This window comes from Dasypus novemcinctus, chromosome 18, assembly GCF_030445035.2.
Source record: "Dasypus novemcinctus isolate mDasNov1 chromosome 18, mDasNov1.1.hap2, whole genome shotgun sequence".
NCBI lineage: Eukaryota > Metazoa > Chordata > Mammalia > Cingulata > Dasypodidae > Dasypus > Dasypus novemcinctus.
Window position 1 is genome coordinate 59345717 of NC_080690.1, and position 17070 is coordinate 59362786.

Consider the following 17070-nt stretch of genomic DNA (forward strand, 5'->3'; position numbering starts at 1 on the left):
TCAGCAAAACTGTCTTTCAGAAATAAGGGAGAGATTAAGACATTCCCATAAAAACAAAACCAGAGTGAGTTCATTACCACTAGACTGGCCCTACAAGAGATGCCAACAAGAGTTCTGCAGGTTGAAAGGAAAGGGCACTAGACAATGGATTGCAGATACATGAAGAAATAAGGATCTCTGGTAAAGGTAACGACATGGGTCAGTATTAATGCCAGACTATTAGGTTTTTGGTTTTTAAAAACCACTTTTTACTTCCTACAGAATCTGAAAGGCAAATGCTTAAAATGTAAGGGTAAATCAGTGAGTTTGGACTCAACGAATGAACATGCAATTTGTGATAGGAAGTACAGAAAGGTGGCGGGACGGAGGGTACAGGGACATATGTGTGTATATTATTGAAATTAAGTTGGTATCAAAGCAAACAAGACTGTTATAGGTTAGGATGTTAAGTTTCAACCCCATGGTAACTACAAAGAAAATATCAGAGAATATGCAAACTCATAGAAGCAGAAATGAGAGTAGAGGTTGCCCAGGGCAGGGTCCGAGGGGATGGGAAGTTAATGCGTGTGGGTACAGGGTTTCTGTTCGATGAGGTGTCAGAGCTTTAGTAATGGAAGGTGGTACAGGTACTGCAATAGAGTAAATATGAATAATCCCACAACACTGTGTGCTGGGAGTGGCTAAGATGGGAAAGTTTACTTTGTATATATGTTTCCACAATTTTTTTAAAAAATGAATGAGCAATTAAAGAGCCAAAGACAATAAATTGTAATCCATGATCCTAGACAGGATCTAATAATGGCGGATAAAAGGCCCCAACGGGCATTTTTGGGACACATGAAAAAATGGAATATCGATTTTATAAGCATCACATCGATGTTAAATTTCTTGAACTTGATAAATGCACTGCAGGTAATTACGTAAGTGAATGTCTTGGTTCTCAGGAAATGTATGTGTCAGGATTAATTGTTCAAGGAGCATTACGTACACAACCTACACTCCAGTGTTCAGGAAGTGGACTGACAGACAGACGGCTAGACAGACTGATTAACTCATGTTAATGGTTTATGGATAAATCTGGGTTTCTTGGGGGTAGGGGTGTGTCGAAGTGCTCTGTTTGGGGTTTGTATTATTTTTGTAACTGTTCTGTAGGTTTGAAAGTACTTGAAAATAAAAAGTTAAAAACAAACAAACCCACTTACTCATATTTGAACTTAAACAGACAGATTTGACTTGGCCAAGAGGCAAGTAGCTTCTGTGAGGAGAGGAGGAAGAAAAGGAAAAGGAGAATGTGAGGGGGAAAAAATCCCATAAAGAAAAGCCCGTGCTTGGATGGTCTCACTGGTAAAGTATATGAAACAATAGAGGAATAAATTAATCAGCCCTACTCGAATTCTTCCAGAAAACTTCCAAGTCATTTTCTGATTGTTCCCCTAACGCCAAGTCAGACAAAGGGCAGGAGTGGCACAGAATTTTAGATTTTGAAACAATGACAAACTGACAGTAAGTTGTAAGTACAGTACAAATATCATTTTCCCCCTAAACCATTTGAGAATAAATAGGCTGCCCCATCACCTCCAAATACTTTCCTGCACGTTTTCTATAGACAAGGACGTTCTCCTACGTAACCACTGGAACACAGCCATGTCAATCAGGAAGATGACCTCCGCCAGTCATGCTGCTTTCCACTGTGGACCTTTTGGAATTTGTACCATATGCATATTCTATGACACGGGCAAATAAAAATACAGCGTACCCCATTCAACAATGAGTCTTTAAAATGTGCAAATCCAGCCGCTGAATCCAGCCGACACCCCCTTCAACCTCAGCAGAGGCTCCTCTGGGAAAGCCCTCCCAGCCCTTGGCGCCCCGGGCTTCCCTGCTGGGCTACGGCAGAGCGCACCTCCTCTGTTTACGGGGTTCCTCAGTCTAATGCAGAGCTTCAGCCCCAGCACCTAGCGCATGGCAAAGCACACAGTAGGTACTCAAGGAATGGACGCCTACTAAGTGAACTTCTGAGTCTCTAGGTGGCCACAGGGGCTCAGGATGCCTTCTCCCTCACCTGGTAAGAGCTCTCTGCTCCAGTTTTTTTTTTTTTTTTTTGAAAAGTATGTAGTACTTTTATTTGTGTGTGTGTGAGATAGACATTTTTATTTTTATTTATTTTCTCTATTCATTTTTTTAATATTACATTCAAAAAATATGAGGTCCCCAAATACCTCCCACCCCCCTCTGCTCCAGCTTTGGGAAACCTCCCCCCCTTCCCAAAGGATCTGAAAACCACCTTGCGGGGAACCAGCCCCCTAGAAGTGGCCACGTGATCCTGGTGGCCAATGGAAGTTCTCTCTCTCGGCCCCAGGGACTGGGCCCAGGGATAAACCAAGAGCCAGACTGGACCAATCAATTCTCCCCAAGGCTCATTCTAAAACTGGTACTTTGGAAGTGTGGAATTGCCAGCAGTCATGTCCCCAGCTGATAACCAATAATGATAAGAGCAACTAATAGTTACCAAGTACTACTCTGTGCCAGAGCGATCCATGTTTTAGCTCATTTAACCTTCATCACAATCCTGTGACCTAATAGGATTTATCCTCACCATATTACAGGTGAATGGGCCAGAGAGGTTAAATAACTTGCCCAAGATCACTCGGAGTGTACCTAGTGGAACTGGCTTAGAATATTTCACAGTCTGATTCCAGAGCCAAGCTCTTAACCACTCTTCTGTTCCTATGAAAGAAGTGCTTTCAGAAGGAGACCAGCCCTTGGAAGAAATCAGCACTGAAAGATGGAGAGAGGAGGGTTCCTGGCAGGGCTCGAGCCCCTGGATCCAGCCACACCTGAAGCTAGGGCAACAACCGGAACTTTTGTTGTGCGTGTCAGTAAGTTCTCTCTTTCTGCTGAACCCAGATTGTGCTGAGATTTTGCTACTTGCAATTAAATGCCTCATGAGATGCAAATATTTATTAAGATCCTTAGAGATGTGTACACCCTGAGATTTACTAATTCAGCTCATGGACATCTTTCCTTATTTTAGCCAGGTTACTTTGGTGGCAAGGACCATACACCTGCAAGGCATCCCACAGGTGTCCAAGGAGAAGGTGGGCCCAGTACAGCCAGCCTCCCTGCACTGGGCAGCCACGTCATCTTTCCCTCCCTCCCCTCCATCTTGTTTTTTTCTTCCTTTCTCTCTGTTTCTTTCCGTCCCATTCTCCGTGCATCTCTTGGTATCTTTCTGTCCCTTTCTGATTCAGGGAGTCTCTCGAAGTCTGAGTCGGTGGCCCCACCTGTCTCTCTGTCTCATCTCTGAATCTCCATCTCTTGTTCTGGGTATCTCTCTCTTTGTCTCTGTTTTCTCCCTCTATTTCTCGCCGGGTCTTCCCATGTCTCTCTTTCGTGTCTGTTGCACTCCATCTCTCTTTTCCTCTCACTTTTTCTCTCTCTCTCTCTGTGCCCCTTGGTCTCTCTCCGTCTGTGTGTCTCTGTCACTCGGCACAGGGGCTCCCAGGGCTCCTCTTGGCTACCCTCAGCTGTAAGTAAGCGCAGTGGGGGAAAGGCAGAGCAGGCCGAGGGGGACGGAGACTGGCGTGGGGGTGGGGAAAGAACTGACATTTTAGGTGAAACTGTCAGCAAAAGCCTCTTTGAGAAGGTGACATCTGAGCAAAGATCTCTGGGAGAGGAGGAAAGGAGCTAAGGTGTACTCCCACCTCAGGTCTTTGCAGTGGCTGCTCCCTCGACCTGAACTGCTTCCCCAGAGACCCACAAGATTCTCAGTGCTTCTCAACAGCACTTACGCCTAGCATGTCATTCAATTTCCTTTCCGCCTATTGTGTGTCTGTCTCTCCCACTAGAAACTCAGCTTCCCAAGGGCAAGGATTTTTTTCTTTTCCCTACACCCAGTGCCTGGAAAGGACTTGACTCAATAAATGTACGCTGAATGAAATATTAACAGGAAATAAGAGTAGATGAAAGAAAATGTTAGGTAACACCACGGAGGAGGCTAAGGGGTGACAGTCATTGGAAAACATTGATTTAGATGTTGCCTTTGAGTCACCCTGGGCCCAAGGGAGGAAATTTATTAGAGGCAGGAAATGGGCTTGAGTACAGGACACAGCCGGCAGAGATAAACAGGTACTTTTCTGGGCAGACAATGGTCAGCAATGGGTCTTAGTACAACAATGGCTGGAGGGTGAGGCTCTGTGGAAATTCCTATTTACCATTCACAAAGGTCTCCTGGGTCAGCCAACAGCGAGGAGCTAGCTTCCAAGGGATAGGAGATAACAGAATAAGGAAACACAGGATTCCTGGGGCGTGAGAGCAGAGAGGAGAATCTCTGCTGCAGAGAACTGTGAGGAGCCATCAGACCTTCGTCCTGTGACTTCACACCTCAGGGCCTTTGCACTGACATTCCCCCTGCATGGACCAGTCCACATGTGAAATCTGTGAAGTCTTCCCACCTGCCCTGGACCTCCACACCCTGCTCCAAGCACTGTGGCTCTCCCAGGCCGATGGTCACTCCATCCACCCCGACCCCTCCGCCTGTGCCCCCCCCATGCCACCCTGACCAGTAGGAGGTGTCGCTGTGTGAGTGGTCCTCTGTCTCCCCCTGGACAGGAAGCCCGGTGAGAACAGGGCCCGGGGGCTCACGCTGAGAGACCCTGCACAGTCCAGTTTGGGCGCGGGTACCGGGAGAGCGTCCACTCAGGGTTGGTTTGAAGGTTACTGGGAAATGCGGATTTGGGGGCTCAGGTCCCCGACTAGGGCAGGGACCGCTCTCACCACATCACCCCGAGATACACTCTCCTGGGCCAGGAGGAGGCAAGCCCCCTGGGTCCTTACAGGCCGGGGGTGCTTACAGGTCGGGGGTCTGCGCGGCTGGGCGCGGTCGTCCCACCCACCACTCCTCCCCCTCCCAGCTCCAGGCGCGGGCTGGCAAGACGGCAACTCTCGGCCGCGGCCACCAGGGGGCGGCCTGTCCCGCTGAGCGGGGCGGCGGCCCGCAGCCCCGAGGCCCCTCGTGCAGCGGGGTCCCTGCCGGAGCCCGCGGGCGTCCCGCGCGGGAACAGCAACAGGCTGCGTTTCCGGGCGCGGCCACGCGGCGGGGTCTCCCTGCCCCAGCGGCCGCTCAGCGCGCTCGGCGCCGCGCGCGTGGGCCCCGCGCCTCCCGGGGAACGTGAACGTCGCCCCCTGGCGGCCGCGCCTCTCCGGGCCTCGCCAGCCTCGCCGGGGCTCTCGGCGTCGCCGGGTCCGCCGAGGGGGGACGAGCGGGGCGCGAGGCTCGCTGCGGCCGCGGGCCCCGGAGGCGGGTCCCTCTCGGCGGGGCGGCGGCCGCCTTCCCGCGCGTCTGCCCCGAGGCGCGCACCGGCCGGGGCCTGTCGAGGCGGGGCGAGGCTGGCGGGCGGCGACGCCCCGACCCCGCTTCCCAGCCCCGCCCGCGCCGCCACCTCCCTGCGCCGCGGGCCCTGGGGAGAGGAGGGCGGTGGCGACGAGACGGGGCGAGGCCGGGGCGCAGGGGGACGTTTTATATACTCCTCCCCCGTGAGTTGGGGGTCCCCGCAGACGAGGAGGGGCCCACGAGAGGTTCCTTACCTCTTTTTGCAGAGGGACCCGTTTTGGGGTGCGTTAGATGCGCCGTGGAGGCTCCAAGGCACGGCTTGCGCCCCATCCGGGTCTCCAGACAAGCACCTACTGCGTCTAACCTCAGGCTTGCTTTGCAAACTGCATCAGCAGGACAAGTCCCGGCTCCCTTCCTTACCAGAGCGCAGCCCTCCCGAGGCCTTCCCGCACAGCAAATGCCCTAAGAAAACCAGGTTCGAATCCTTCCCCGTCACGGATTCGCAGTGTGACCCCGAGTCAGTGTCTTCAGCTCTCTGAACCTGTTTTTCCTAATCAGTAAAAAGGGAACGCAGGCACAGACCAGGCGCGCTGGGGGCTAAAACTTTATTTGCCTTGCAAACTCCGGGGACCCCACCCGCGCGCGGGGCTGTCGGCTCAGAAGATCCGCACCGAGTGCAGCTGCACGTCCCCGCCCACCTCCAGCGCGCGCACGCGCGCCAGCGGCATCCGGTGCCGGAAGACGTGGAACGGCGAGTCCCCCACCACGGTCTGCGGAGGGAAAGCGGCGGGGGTTAGGCTTCCGTAGACGAGTGCGCGGGTTCGAATCCCGACGCGGGTGCCGCCCTCGGCCCATCGCGTTCACCCCGGTGGGCCCCAGTGACTCCGTCCGGAAAAGCGGGCTGATGTTGACCGTGACCTCTTGTGAGGATTAAATGGGTTTAATGTTTGGCACTGAAGAGCCTGGTCAGTGTCGGTGGCTGCCATTCTGTTACGGCGACCCCGGCCTCCCTATAGGGGCGCGGGCGGAAGCGTGAGCCACCCGGGGGTGGAGGGTCTGGGGGACCCCTCCCCGCTGGCGCGTCTGTCCGGGCCCTGCCTCCCGGCCTGTCCCCCCGCCCCGCAGGACAGCCCTTACCTCGGGAGGAAGTGGACAGGGAGTAGGGTCCGGGGCGCTGGAGCCCCTCTGGCCACTCCCCTCCCGCGCACCTCGTCGCCCTGTCGCAGGGCCGCGCCTCGGCCACCTCGGCATCTGCCCCTTCCCCGCCTGGGCCACCTCGGCATCTGCCCCTTCCCCGCCTGGGCCACCTCGGCATCTGCCCCTTCCCCGCCTGGGCCACCTCGGCATCTGCCCCTTCCCCGCCTGGGCCACCTCGGCATCTGCCCCTTCCCCGCCTGGGCCACCTCGGCATCTGCCCCTTCCCCGCCTCGGCCACCTCGGCATCTGCCCCTTCCCCGCCTGGGCCACCTCGGCATCTGCCCCTTCCCCGCCTCGGCCACCTCGGCATCTGCCCCTTCCCCGCCTCGGCCACCTCGGCATCTGCCCCTTCCCCGCCTGGGCCACCTCGGCATCTGCCCCTTCCCCGCCTGGGCCACCTCGGCATCTGCCCCTTCCCCGCCTGGGCCACCTCGGCATCTGCCCCTTCCCCGCCTGGGCCACCTCGGCATCTGCCCCTTCCCCGCCTGGGCCACCTCGGCATCTGCCCCTTCCCCGCCTGGGCCACCTCGGCATCTGCCCCTTCCCCGCCTGGGCCACCTCGGCATCTGCCCCTTCCCCGCCTGGGCCACCTCGGCATCTGCCCCTTCCCCGCCTGGGCCACCTCGGCATCTGCCCCTTCCCCGCCTGGGCCACCTCGGCATCTGCCCCTTCCCCGCCTGGGCCACCTCGGCATCTGCCCCTTCCCCGCCTGGGCCACCTCGGCATCTGCCCCTTCCCCGCCTGGGCCACCTCGGCATCTGCCCCTTCCCCGCCTGGGCCACCTCGGCATCTGCCCCTTCCCCGCCTGGGCCACCTCGGCATCTGCCCCTTCCCCGCCTGGGCCACCTCGGCATCTGCCCCTTCCCCGCCTGGGCCACCTCGGCATCTGCCCCTTCCCCGCCTGGGCCGGGCCTCTCCACCCCTCCCCGGGGGGCGCGGGCCTCGGCGCCCGTGCCCCTGCCCCGGCGGCCCACCTTGAAGCCGTCCTCGGCGGCGATGAGGAGGACCTCGAAGGGCTGCCCGTTCTGGAAGGGGATGCCCGGGCCGCGCTCCTCCGGGCCCCAGGAGCCGCGCTCCAGGCTGTTGAAGACCACCTCGGCCGTGTCCAGCCGCGGGTTGAAGTGCAGCGCGGCGTCCGTGCCCTGCTCCTCGCTGCACAGCAGGTTCACATGGAACCTGGGGGGGGTCAGGACCCGGAGCCCACTCAGACCGGCCCATGGCCAGAGACTCCTCACGCCCAGAGCACCCCCAAGTTTACAGCTCTCAGGCCAGGGGGTGGGGGTTCCCAGGGCATCAAAAATGCCTGGGGGCTCGGGCACGCAGCCACGCAGCCCAGGGTCCCCCTCATTTCAAAGAGTCTGGAACGTGTCATAGGAATAGGAACAATAGCCAGGAACCCCAGTATTTCCAGGACACCCTAGATTCCCAGAAGCCTAAAGCTCCCCAAACGCCTAGGAAGTCATAGGATTGATTAAGGGACCCCCAGATGCCCAGGGCCCCCTCAGAACACAAGGCATCCTGTACTTCCAGAATCCCTCGAAAGTCCTGAGAGATAGCTAGGAACCCTAAGATTCTCCTGGAACTCCCAGATCCTCAGGGAGACTTGGGGACCCCAGCATGCAGCCATGGGACAGATAAGTGAAAACACCCAGATTTTAATAAAGTCAGGAATGGCCTGGATACACAGAGACTCTGATGGGCAGAATGGTCCTGGGGGGGACCCCAATTGGACTTTGGATGGATTCTGTGCTTTATTAATAGGTATCAATAAAATTGATTTGTTTTTTTTTTTAATTCAGGATCAGCCGAGCCGGGGGATGTCTCGCTCTCGCTGGGGTCTCACCTGCCAGGCTTGGGGACCACGCCGCGGATCCTCATCACGGTGCCCACGCGGACACCCTCGGGCAGCGAGGTCTTGTGGGGGATAGTCTGCAAGAGAAGGGTCGTGGGGGGCAGGGTGAACCAGGGAGACAAACGTTGGGTCGGAGCTAGGGCGAAAGCAAACAGGCAAGTGACCCACCCTCAGAGCGCAGGAAAAAGAGAAGGGCGGGGAGAAGGGAGGCTCGAGACAGCAAACAAAAGTGAGCGACACAGAAGGCAGAAGAATGTTCAGAGATAGAGAGACCAAGATGAGGCCGCAAAGAGGGAGATGGGGAGAACTGTGGGGGTCAAGCTCAGTTGACACCCCCTCCCCGCCCCATCAGGCACAGCCAAGGCCCAATATCACCACCACCACCACCCCCCCGAAGCCCCCTCGGCCGCTGGAGCACTCACATAGCTCTCCGCCATGGCTGGGACAGGGTGACAGGCAACGGTGGCTGGCAGGGCGAGCTGGGGGGCCTTTAAGACAAAGCAGGGTGGGGCTGGCCCTGGTGAGTCACCCCCCGCCCCCTTCTCCGCCCACACCTGGCACAGACCCTGGCCCTGGGGCCAGGGTGGCACAGAGCCCTCTTGCTGGGGTCTCTGCTCCCACCCCCACTTAGCCAGGATTCTCAGGTACACTGCCCGGCTCTCCTTGGGAGCTGATAATAATAGTATAATAATTACAGGGAATGCTCGTGCACCGCCGCCCAGCCAGCCCTGTCTTCCCACCGCCTGGTAGAGAGAAAAGAATCTTCTGCCCATTTTACGTGGAGAAAAGTGGGGTCCTGATGGCCAAGCTGGGTTGGGGACGGCAGACCCACTGTCCCACTGTATACCTTCTTACCTAGGGCCGAGGGTCTGTCACCGCTGAAATCCCGCCTCTGGCCTCTGTACTGCAGCCACCACCACGACAGCCAAGTCAGAGACTGGCAGCTCCAAGGGACAGGCTTTTTGCCTGACTTGTTCCCCGGAACTGGAGCAGGCCAGGGTAAAGGGACGGAATCCAGGACAGCAGGGGCAGCCTCCCTTTACAGAGCTCTGAACCTGCCCGGGGGGATGCAGGAAATCCCTCATTGCCCACAAGCCTGGGAGGGCGGGACACTGAGCACCCCATTTTACAGACAAGGAAACCGAGGCCCAGAAAGGGGTAGCAATTCGCCAAAGGCACCTGCTTCCTTCATCTCTAGAAGTTTCTCTCCTGTTTATTCTGTCTCTGTAAATGCCTCCCCTCATCCCTGGCCCCCTGGCCCCTGTTTTGCTCCTCTCCTAAAGTCTGTTCCTCCTTGCACACCTCCACTTCCCCCCACACACCTCCCAGGCTTGCGGTGCTGGGGTGTCCCAAGCCCACCCACCACCCACACCAAGAAAGAGAACAAAGTGGGTACCCGCTGCCCAGCCCCGTTGCCAGCCCAGGTAGGCCCAAAACTCCGGGAGGGGAATCCAGGTGGGAGTGGAGGTGGGAAAGAATGCTGGGAGAAGGTTCTGGAAGGCAGAAGGGGGCAGTGGAGGAAACCACCCTGAGACGGCCCTCCTCTGAGCGCTCCACTCCCTCCCATCCCACTCTCCCCTGCCCCACCCAGCAGATGGGAAAGAGGCCTGGGGCAGAGGCAGGCTGCTGAATGGAAAGTTTTGGGAGTTGTCACCCAGACACAGAGCCAGCCCCTCTTCCAGACTCTCCCATTGCCCTCACCCGTGGTGGGAGGCTTAGGGGAGCAATTGACTCTGAGCGGGTGCCTGGGCAACCGCACTGAGGTGAGGGCTACAAGCACCCCAATTCTGCAGATTTGAAAATGAGCTTAGAGAAGGGCAGTCCCTCAGCCAAGGCCACCTAGCAAGGAAGCAGCGAGGGCCTGGGCAGGGCCAAGGGCACATCAGCATGCCAAGAGAGAGCGCAGTAGGATTTCAGGTTTGACCCCGCCGAGCAGGTGCAGTTATGTCTGTGAGTGGTAGACTCCATTATTCCTTAAAAATGAGAGTTGCCCTAGATCTCTTTAGAAGCCTCACTAGCTGAATATGTAATGGAACTGTATCTCTTGATGACTCATCTTTTCCTGTATTTCTTCATTGTGGCTTCCCCCAGTCCTAACTTGCCTTTGGTGCTTGGCCAAATTTTTGCATTCACTCTTTTATCTCTTAAAAAGCCTGGCTCGTTTCTCCCAACATGCTGCCGCCTTGATTCTTACTCCTTTTTGTCCACTATCTTTATCAGTTCCAGAATAATATTTCCTTGAGCTTTCCAAGTAATTTCCCAACACTCTTTTTTTTTTAAATCAAGATATAATTTGCATTGAATAAAACATGTAGATTTTAATAGCATAGTTCTGAGACTTTTACAAGTGTATGGGTCTGTGAAACCTAATCAAGTTTCCTACAGTGCCCTCCTACCTGCCCCAGGAGGCCACCATCCTTCCCGAGCTTTTAACAGCCACAAAGTGTCATTTGCCTTAAAATGGGGAAGAGGGGAGCAGAGGGAGCAGTTTTCTGAATTTAAGTCTCCAGTGGGGGAAATAATTTAGGTAAAAAGTAACTGATTGTACATACCTTTGGTTTTGGAAATTTAAAATCCCAGGCTGAGTTAAGGTCAGTTTGTCGATGACATTTTGCTTGTTTTTGTACACAGAAAAGATCATTCAAATTCAAGGGCTGGTTTGGTTTTGTAAATTAATATTCAAATGTTAAAACTTACCCGTATAAAATCTGATTTTTTTCTTAAATATTTAAGTCCATTTGAAATCTTACATTTCTCTTTATAAATATGAGAAATTTTAACACTTTCATGGGGAAGCCTTTTCTGTAATGTTTGTTCCCATTTCTAAACTTGGTTAATTAAACTCTTAAAAATTTTAAGCTGCATTAATGAATTTCAAATAGTCATTTTTCCTGTTTGTATTTTTTATTTTTCTATTTTTTAAACTATATTAATTTTAAGTGTTTCAATGGTCCAGTAAACTTTTCCAAGTCATAAAGTAACTCTTGCAAAGGTCAATGGTTAAATCGCAAACTGCATTAAATACTTTTCTTCCTTCCTTCGTTTCCTTTCTTTCCTTAATAGTTCAGTCCTAAAGCATCAGATGGAGCTGAACAAAGACAGCCTCGTTGGGGATGGGGCGGCCACGGGAACCCGGGTGCGTGGAGAAGGGCGGCCCCAGCGCCTGCGGGCTCCGCGTGGGGTGCTTCCACCAGCGATGTCGCAGCCAGGCAGGGTGAGGAGGGCGTGCCCTGCAGCGCTGGGTGAACACGAGGGCGCCCTCTAGCGGAGGGGAGGCTGTGGGTGCAGGGGTGAGCCGCCCTTGAGAGGGTTAGCCCCCAAGGGGTGTGGTCGGGATGGCACTTTGGTTCCAGGCAGGGAGGCTAAGGCCAGCAACAGAAAAATGGTCATGGGAGCCAGCTCTCACTGCCAGAGGAGAATCATTCTTAAGAAATGCTGCAAATATGGTGATACACAGGAAAAGTACAAATGTAACTTATGGATGATTGGTAACAATATTATTGTAATATTTTTGCATCAATGGCAAAGGAGATATTTCAATTTTAAGGGACAACAATAGGGGGTATCAGAGGGTATGGGATTTTTCCTTTTGGAGTAATTAAATTGTTCTAAAATTGAGGTGATGACAGCACAACTCTGATGAAAGTGAGAGCCGCTGAGTGTACACTTTGACTGGATTGTACAAGGTACGGGACAGTTTGATATTAGGGATGAATTCCAAAAAGAAACATAGATTATGTTGTAAACGGGTCTATTCCTCTGGGTGGGATACCTTTTGACTGTATTAAAATTAAAGGTTTCGTTTACTTGATTAAATTGAGATCAGGGCTTTGATTCCTCCACCAGCAAGGTGGGGGGGAGTCCCTGCGCCCTTGGTGGGCTGGAAAACAGACTCTCACATGGAAGCAGACACCTGGGAAAAGAGCACAGAGGAAGAGACTCAGCTCCGGAGGCACAGCAGAGGCCCTGGGAAGAGAGATGAGCCTGCTAGTCTATAGCTGACCTTTGAAGAGATCAGAGCAGCTGAGCTGGGAAGGAAATGAGCCTTACGCCAGCCGACAGCTGATATTGAAAGCAGCTGGGACCACAGAGCCGTAAGAGGGAGAAGGAAGGCTGAGCCCTCACGCCGCCATCTTGCTTCAACGCCTGGCAAATGACTTCAGGTGAGGCAGTACCTCTTATGGTACCTTGAGTTGCACTGTTTAGGGCCTTGTGACTGTAAATTTCTACCCCAAATAAATACCCTTTATAATAGTCAATAGATTTCTGATACTTGGCGTAAGCACCCCTTTTGATTAATACAGGTGGCTCCCATAGTATCTCTCATTCTACACAGCATGTGAATTATCTCAATAAAAAATAATGTTTAAAAATTGAGGCATTGTTACTCTTCCCGTCCAGAGGTGGGGTCCACAGCCCATTGGTTTGATCCAGTGTTGGCTTACAACTTGTTAGTAACCCAAAGAATGCATCAGAAGTGAGAGACGTCAGAACAGCTGATGTGCTGGCCAGCCCGCGAGCTGGCACGTTTGTTGCAGGAACTCTGAGTTGCCCTGGAAGAAGCCGGGCTGCTCAGAGACCGGCATAGTGTGAGGAAGCCTAAGCGAGTCCTCACTTGCCAGGTGTGCGCCAAGAAGCCTCCGGAGGACCCACTGCAGGCTTTCTCGTCATTCCAGCCGTCAAGTCTTCTCAGCTGCAACCTTGGACGTGGAGGAGCAGAAGCCAACCAGCCCCACTGTGCCCTGTCTGAATTCCTCACCCACAGAGTCCTTGAGCATAATAAAATGGTTATCTTAAGCCGCTGGGTTGGGGAGCTGTATGAGGCAGTGATAGCGCCTGGAACGAGAAAAGGACAGATGGCAGATGGCATGAACTTTCGCTGTCTTCCCAAACCCCAATAACCATAAACACTGACGCCCAAATGGCACATCCTGGTGTGTGTCCCAGGGCCCTGGCACCTTATCAGCCTTACGCTTTCCTTCCTCGCTGCCATCTCACAAAGTAGCGACTACTCTTATCTCCATTTTCCAGAGAGAGAGAAAGTAATCAACCTCGCTCACACCCCAGGAAATAGAGCCACACTAGGCACCCAGAGGCTTTTGCTCCTAAGCGATTTTTTAAAAAAATTTCATTGTGGTAGCATATATAATATAAAATTTACTACTTTTTTAAAAAAAGATTTTATTTTTTTATTTATTTCTCTCCCCTTCCCCGTGTCCGCCGCCCCCCCCCCCAGTTGTCTGCTCTCTCTGTCCATTCGCTGTATGTTCTTCTGTGACCGCTTCTATCATTATCAGCGGCACTGGGAATCTGTGTTTCTTTTAGTTGCAACATCTTGCTATGTCAGCTCTCCGTGTGTGCGGCGCCATTCCTGGGCAGGCTGTACTTTCTTCCGCACTGGGGGCTCTCCTTACAGGGCGCACTCCTTGCACGTGGGGCTCCCCTACGCGGGGGACACCCCTGCGTGGCACGGCACTCCTTGCGCGCATCAGCACTGCGCATGGGCCAGCTTCACCACATAGGCCAGGCGGCCCTGGGTTTGAACCCTGGACCTCCCATGAGGTAGGCAGATGCTCTATCCATTGAGCCAAATCCACTTCCCAAAATTTCCTATTTTAACATTCTTTTTTTTTAAGGAGGTACCAGGGATTGAACCTGGGATTTAACCTCAGACCTCATACATGGGAAGTAGGTGCTTAGCCACTGAGCTATATCTGCTCCCAACCTTTTCTTTTTATTTTTTTAAAGATTTATTTATTTATTTATTTCTCTCCCCTTCCCCACCCCCACCCGTCTGTTCTCTGTGTCTATTTGCTGCGTCGTCTTCTTTGTCCGCTTCTGTTGTTGTCAGCAGCATGGGAATCTGTGTTTCTTTTTGTTGCGTCATCTTGTGGCGTCAGCTCTCCGTGTGTGCAGTGCCATTCCTGGGCAGGCTGCACTTTCTTTCATACTGGGCGGCTCTCCTTATGGGGCGCACTCCTTGCGCGTGGGGCTCCCCTACACGGGGGACACCCCTGCGTGGCAGGGCACTCCTTGCGCGCATCAGCACTGCGCATGGGCCAGCTCCACACGGGTCAAGGAGGCCCGGGGTTTGAACCGCGGACCTCCCAAGTGGTAGGCGGACGCCCTAACCCCTGGGCCAAGTCCACTTCCCCCAACCTTTTCTAAGTGTTCAATTTACTGGCATTTATGATATTTACAATGTTGTGCTACCATCACCATCATCCATTACCAAAACTTTTCCATCACCCCAACCCACTAAGCAATAACTCTCCATTGCCTACTCCCTTTCCCCTCACCCATGGCCCCTGGTAACCTCTAATCTACTTTGTGTCTATGAATTTATTTCTTCTAGATATTTCATCTAAGTGGAGTCACACAATATTAGTCCTTTTGTGACTGGCTAATTTATTTTATTTTTTAAAGATTTATTTTTTATTTATTTCTCTCCCCTTCCCCCCATTGTCTGCTCGCTGTGTCCATTTGCTGTGTGTTCTTCTGTGTCGGCTTGCATCATCCAGCAGCACTGGGAATCTGTGTCTCTTTTTTGTTGTGTCATCTTGCTACGTCAGCTCTCCGTGTGTGTGGCTCCACTCGTGGGCAGGCTGTGCTTTTCTAGTGTGGGTGGCTCTCCTTGCTGGACACACTCCTTGCGCGTGGGGCTCCCCTACACGGGGACGCCCCTGCGTGGCAGGGCACTCCTTGCACGCAACAGCACTGTACGTGGGCCTGGAAGAAACAAAGATAAGTTTAGTTTTCACACAGCGGAAGAAAGTATTAATTAATGTAACCTGGCAGGCTACTGCCTCAGTTTCCCACTCCCAGGTTAAGCAGGAACAAAGGAAACCAGCTTAAACCAGTCCTATAGGCAGTAAAAAAGATGCCCAAGAAAGAGCTAAGTCAATACCAACTCAGCACTAAATTCCATTCCTTATTTGGCAAAGGGGAGCAGGTAAAGCTAAAATGGTTGGAACGTGATGGGGGAAGCGGTGAATCACAAACTTCTGCGCGGGAAAGTGAGATCCTCTCGGATAGGCTGTAGCTTCTGAAGCATCCAATCTATGGAGAAACAGAGGAAGAGCTTGCGCGCTAGGCTTAGGGGTACAAATTGCGTGACAGCCACGTTTTCTGGTTGTACACTCCTTCTTGAAAAATTGAGAATAAGTTATTTTCTTCTCCACAGTCGGAGACGATTTTCTTTTGGAAGATTTCTTTCTTACAGGCCCGCTCACTACATGGGTCAGGAGGCCCTGGGGATCGAACCCTGGACCCTCCTATATGGTAGGCAGATGCTCTGTCAGTTGAGCTGTGCTGCTTGCCATGACTGGCTAATTTCACTCAGCATAATGTTTCAAAGTTCCAAAGGGTTTTTTCTTTTTCAGGTATTTTGTCAATTTTTTTGGTCTTTATTTATTTTTTTAATGTTACATTAAAAAAATATGAGGTCCCCATATACCCCCCAACCCCCTCAGCCCACTCCTCCCCCCATAACAACAAGGTTTTCAAAGGTATGGACCCTGAGGGACAAGGAGAAGTCTAGAGAAGACGACCGTGACAAATCTGGGGACCGGATGAGTGGCAACTGCTTGGCAAATCCCACAAACTGACCCCTAAGCTAGAGCAGGAAAGTGGAGAAGAACCCCCAAAGCTCAGCCACCAGGGCTCAGGGGTGGCGGGAGGAAGGACTGGCTGGGAGCTGGAGGACGTGCCCGGGAGGGCGGTGGGGGCGATTCAGGCTGGGGCGGCCGGGGGGCCCCAACCCCCCCTCGGCAGGCGGGAACTGGGGAGGGCAGCTGGTGAGGAGGCCCCGGGGAAGGACCTCCAGGAAGGCGAAACCCACAGACTATCTGAAGCAGCCGAGGCTGTGGAGGGGAGATTTAGTCAAGGGTGGGAGGGGTCAGGGTTCCCATTCACAGGGAGCTCACACACCACCAAACCCGACAATCATCATTAACTCTAGGGAAAATAGGAGGTTATGCAAGGGGCGAAGTGCGCGCGGCACAGCACGCGGCTGGCACGGGGGTGCTGGCTTCACAGGAATGTAAACAGAACAGGGGACGCCCCAAGCCCTGGGTAACCAGACCTTGGACCTGGGGGGAGGAAGGTGCGCGGGGCTAAGGCCTCCTCTTCCTCAGCGGGAGGCCAACAGAGAGTGCCCACGCCGGGACACTCCGGAAGGAGGAAGAGGTAGATGGCCTAGCGCTTTGGGGGGAAGGTCCAGCTGAAAAGAGGGCTTTGCCTCTGCGGAGGGGGCGTGAGGAGGGCTGGGGGAAACCCGCCGCTCCTCCCAGCGCGCTGCGTAGAAGTGTCCTCTTACCGTCTCTGCACGGGTATCTTTGGCTACCTGAGAATCAGAGCGAAAAAAGGGGGGGCTCCCCGAGAGCATCAGGGTCATGAGAAAAATCACCCTGGACGTCTGCAGGTTCCACATCCTGAGCCCAAGCTCTGCTCATGGTATGTTCCAGAGAGGAAGGACGAGTAAGGGGGGAGCAAAGTGGCTCTTTCAAGAGCGTCCCCAGAAGTCCCACATGCAAACGTCCAGCCCAGTCCCTCCCATTAGCTACCTGCAGTTGCAGGGGAAGGTGGACGTAGTGGTTTTAAAATACACCCCCGAATTCTTCCGCACCCCTCGGTCATGAGGAGGGGAGGGGGCTGACCTCTGGACCTCATGCAGAGCCAACAGAACTTG

At 53.8% G+C, this 17070-nt stretch overlaps 1 protein-coding gene and 1 long non-coding RNA gene across 9 annotated transcripts in view; one reads left to right on the plus strand and one right to left on the minus strand.

The window, feature by feature from the left end:
* LGALS7 (galectin 7) overlaps nucleotides 1–9261 on the minus strand; it is a 30137-nt gene extending 20876 nt beyond the window's left edge. For 5 of the 7 annotated variants that reach the window (XR_011646342.1, XR_011646338.1, XR_011646339.1 and 2 more), the window contains exons 1-5: nucleotides 9237–9261; nucleotides 8804–8869; nucleotides 8373–8458; nucleotides 7504–7705; nucleotides 5587–6102 (exon numbers count right to left, since the gene is read on the minus strand). Coding sequence is in view for 1 of the 7 variants with exons in the window: in XM_071209250.1 (XP_071065351.1) it covers nucleotides 5989–6102; nucleotides 7504–7705; nucleotides 8373–8458; nucleotides 8804–8818 (417 nt within the window). In the remaining 6 variants the exon portion in view is untranslated. Of the gene's footprint in view, nucleotides 1–5582; nucleotides 6103–7503; nucleotides 7706–8372; nucleotides 8459–8803; nucleotides 8870–9236 lie in introns of those variants that run through there. The other 2 variants (XR_011646343.1, XM_071209250.1) reach the window with 2 other exon arrangements.
* Nucleotides 6078–13488, plus strand: LOC139436873 (uncharacterized). Of its 2 annotated transcripts, XR_011646345.1 has the most exons (5): nucleotides 7561–7692; nucleotides 8329–8441; nucleotides 9079–12067; nucleotides 12228–12544; nucleotides 13004–13488. It is a non-coding gene; the product is annotated as an uncharacterized lncRNA (long non-coding RNA). The 2 variants fall into 2 exon arrangements; XR_011646344.1 differs by having other exon boundaries at nucleotides 6078–7692; nucleotides 8329–12067.
* Nucleotides 13489–17070: the final 3582 nt, after the last annotated feature.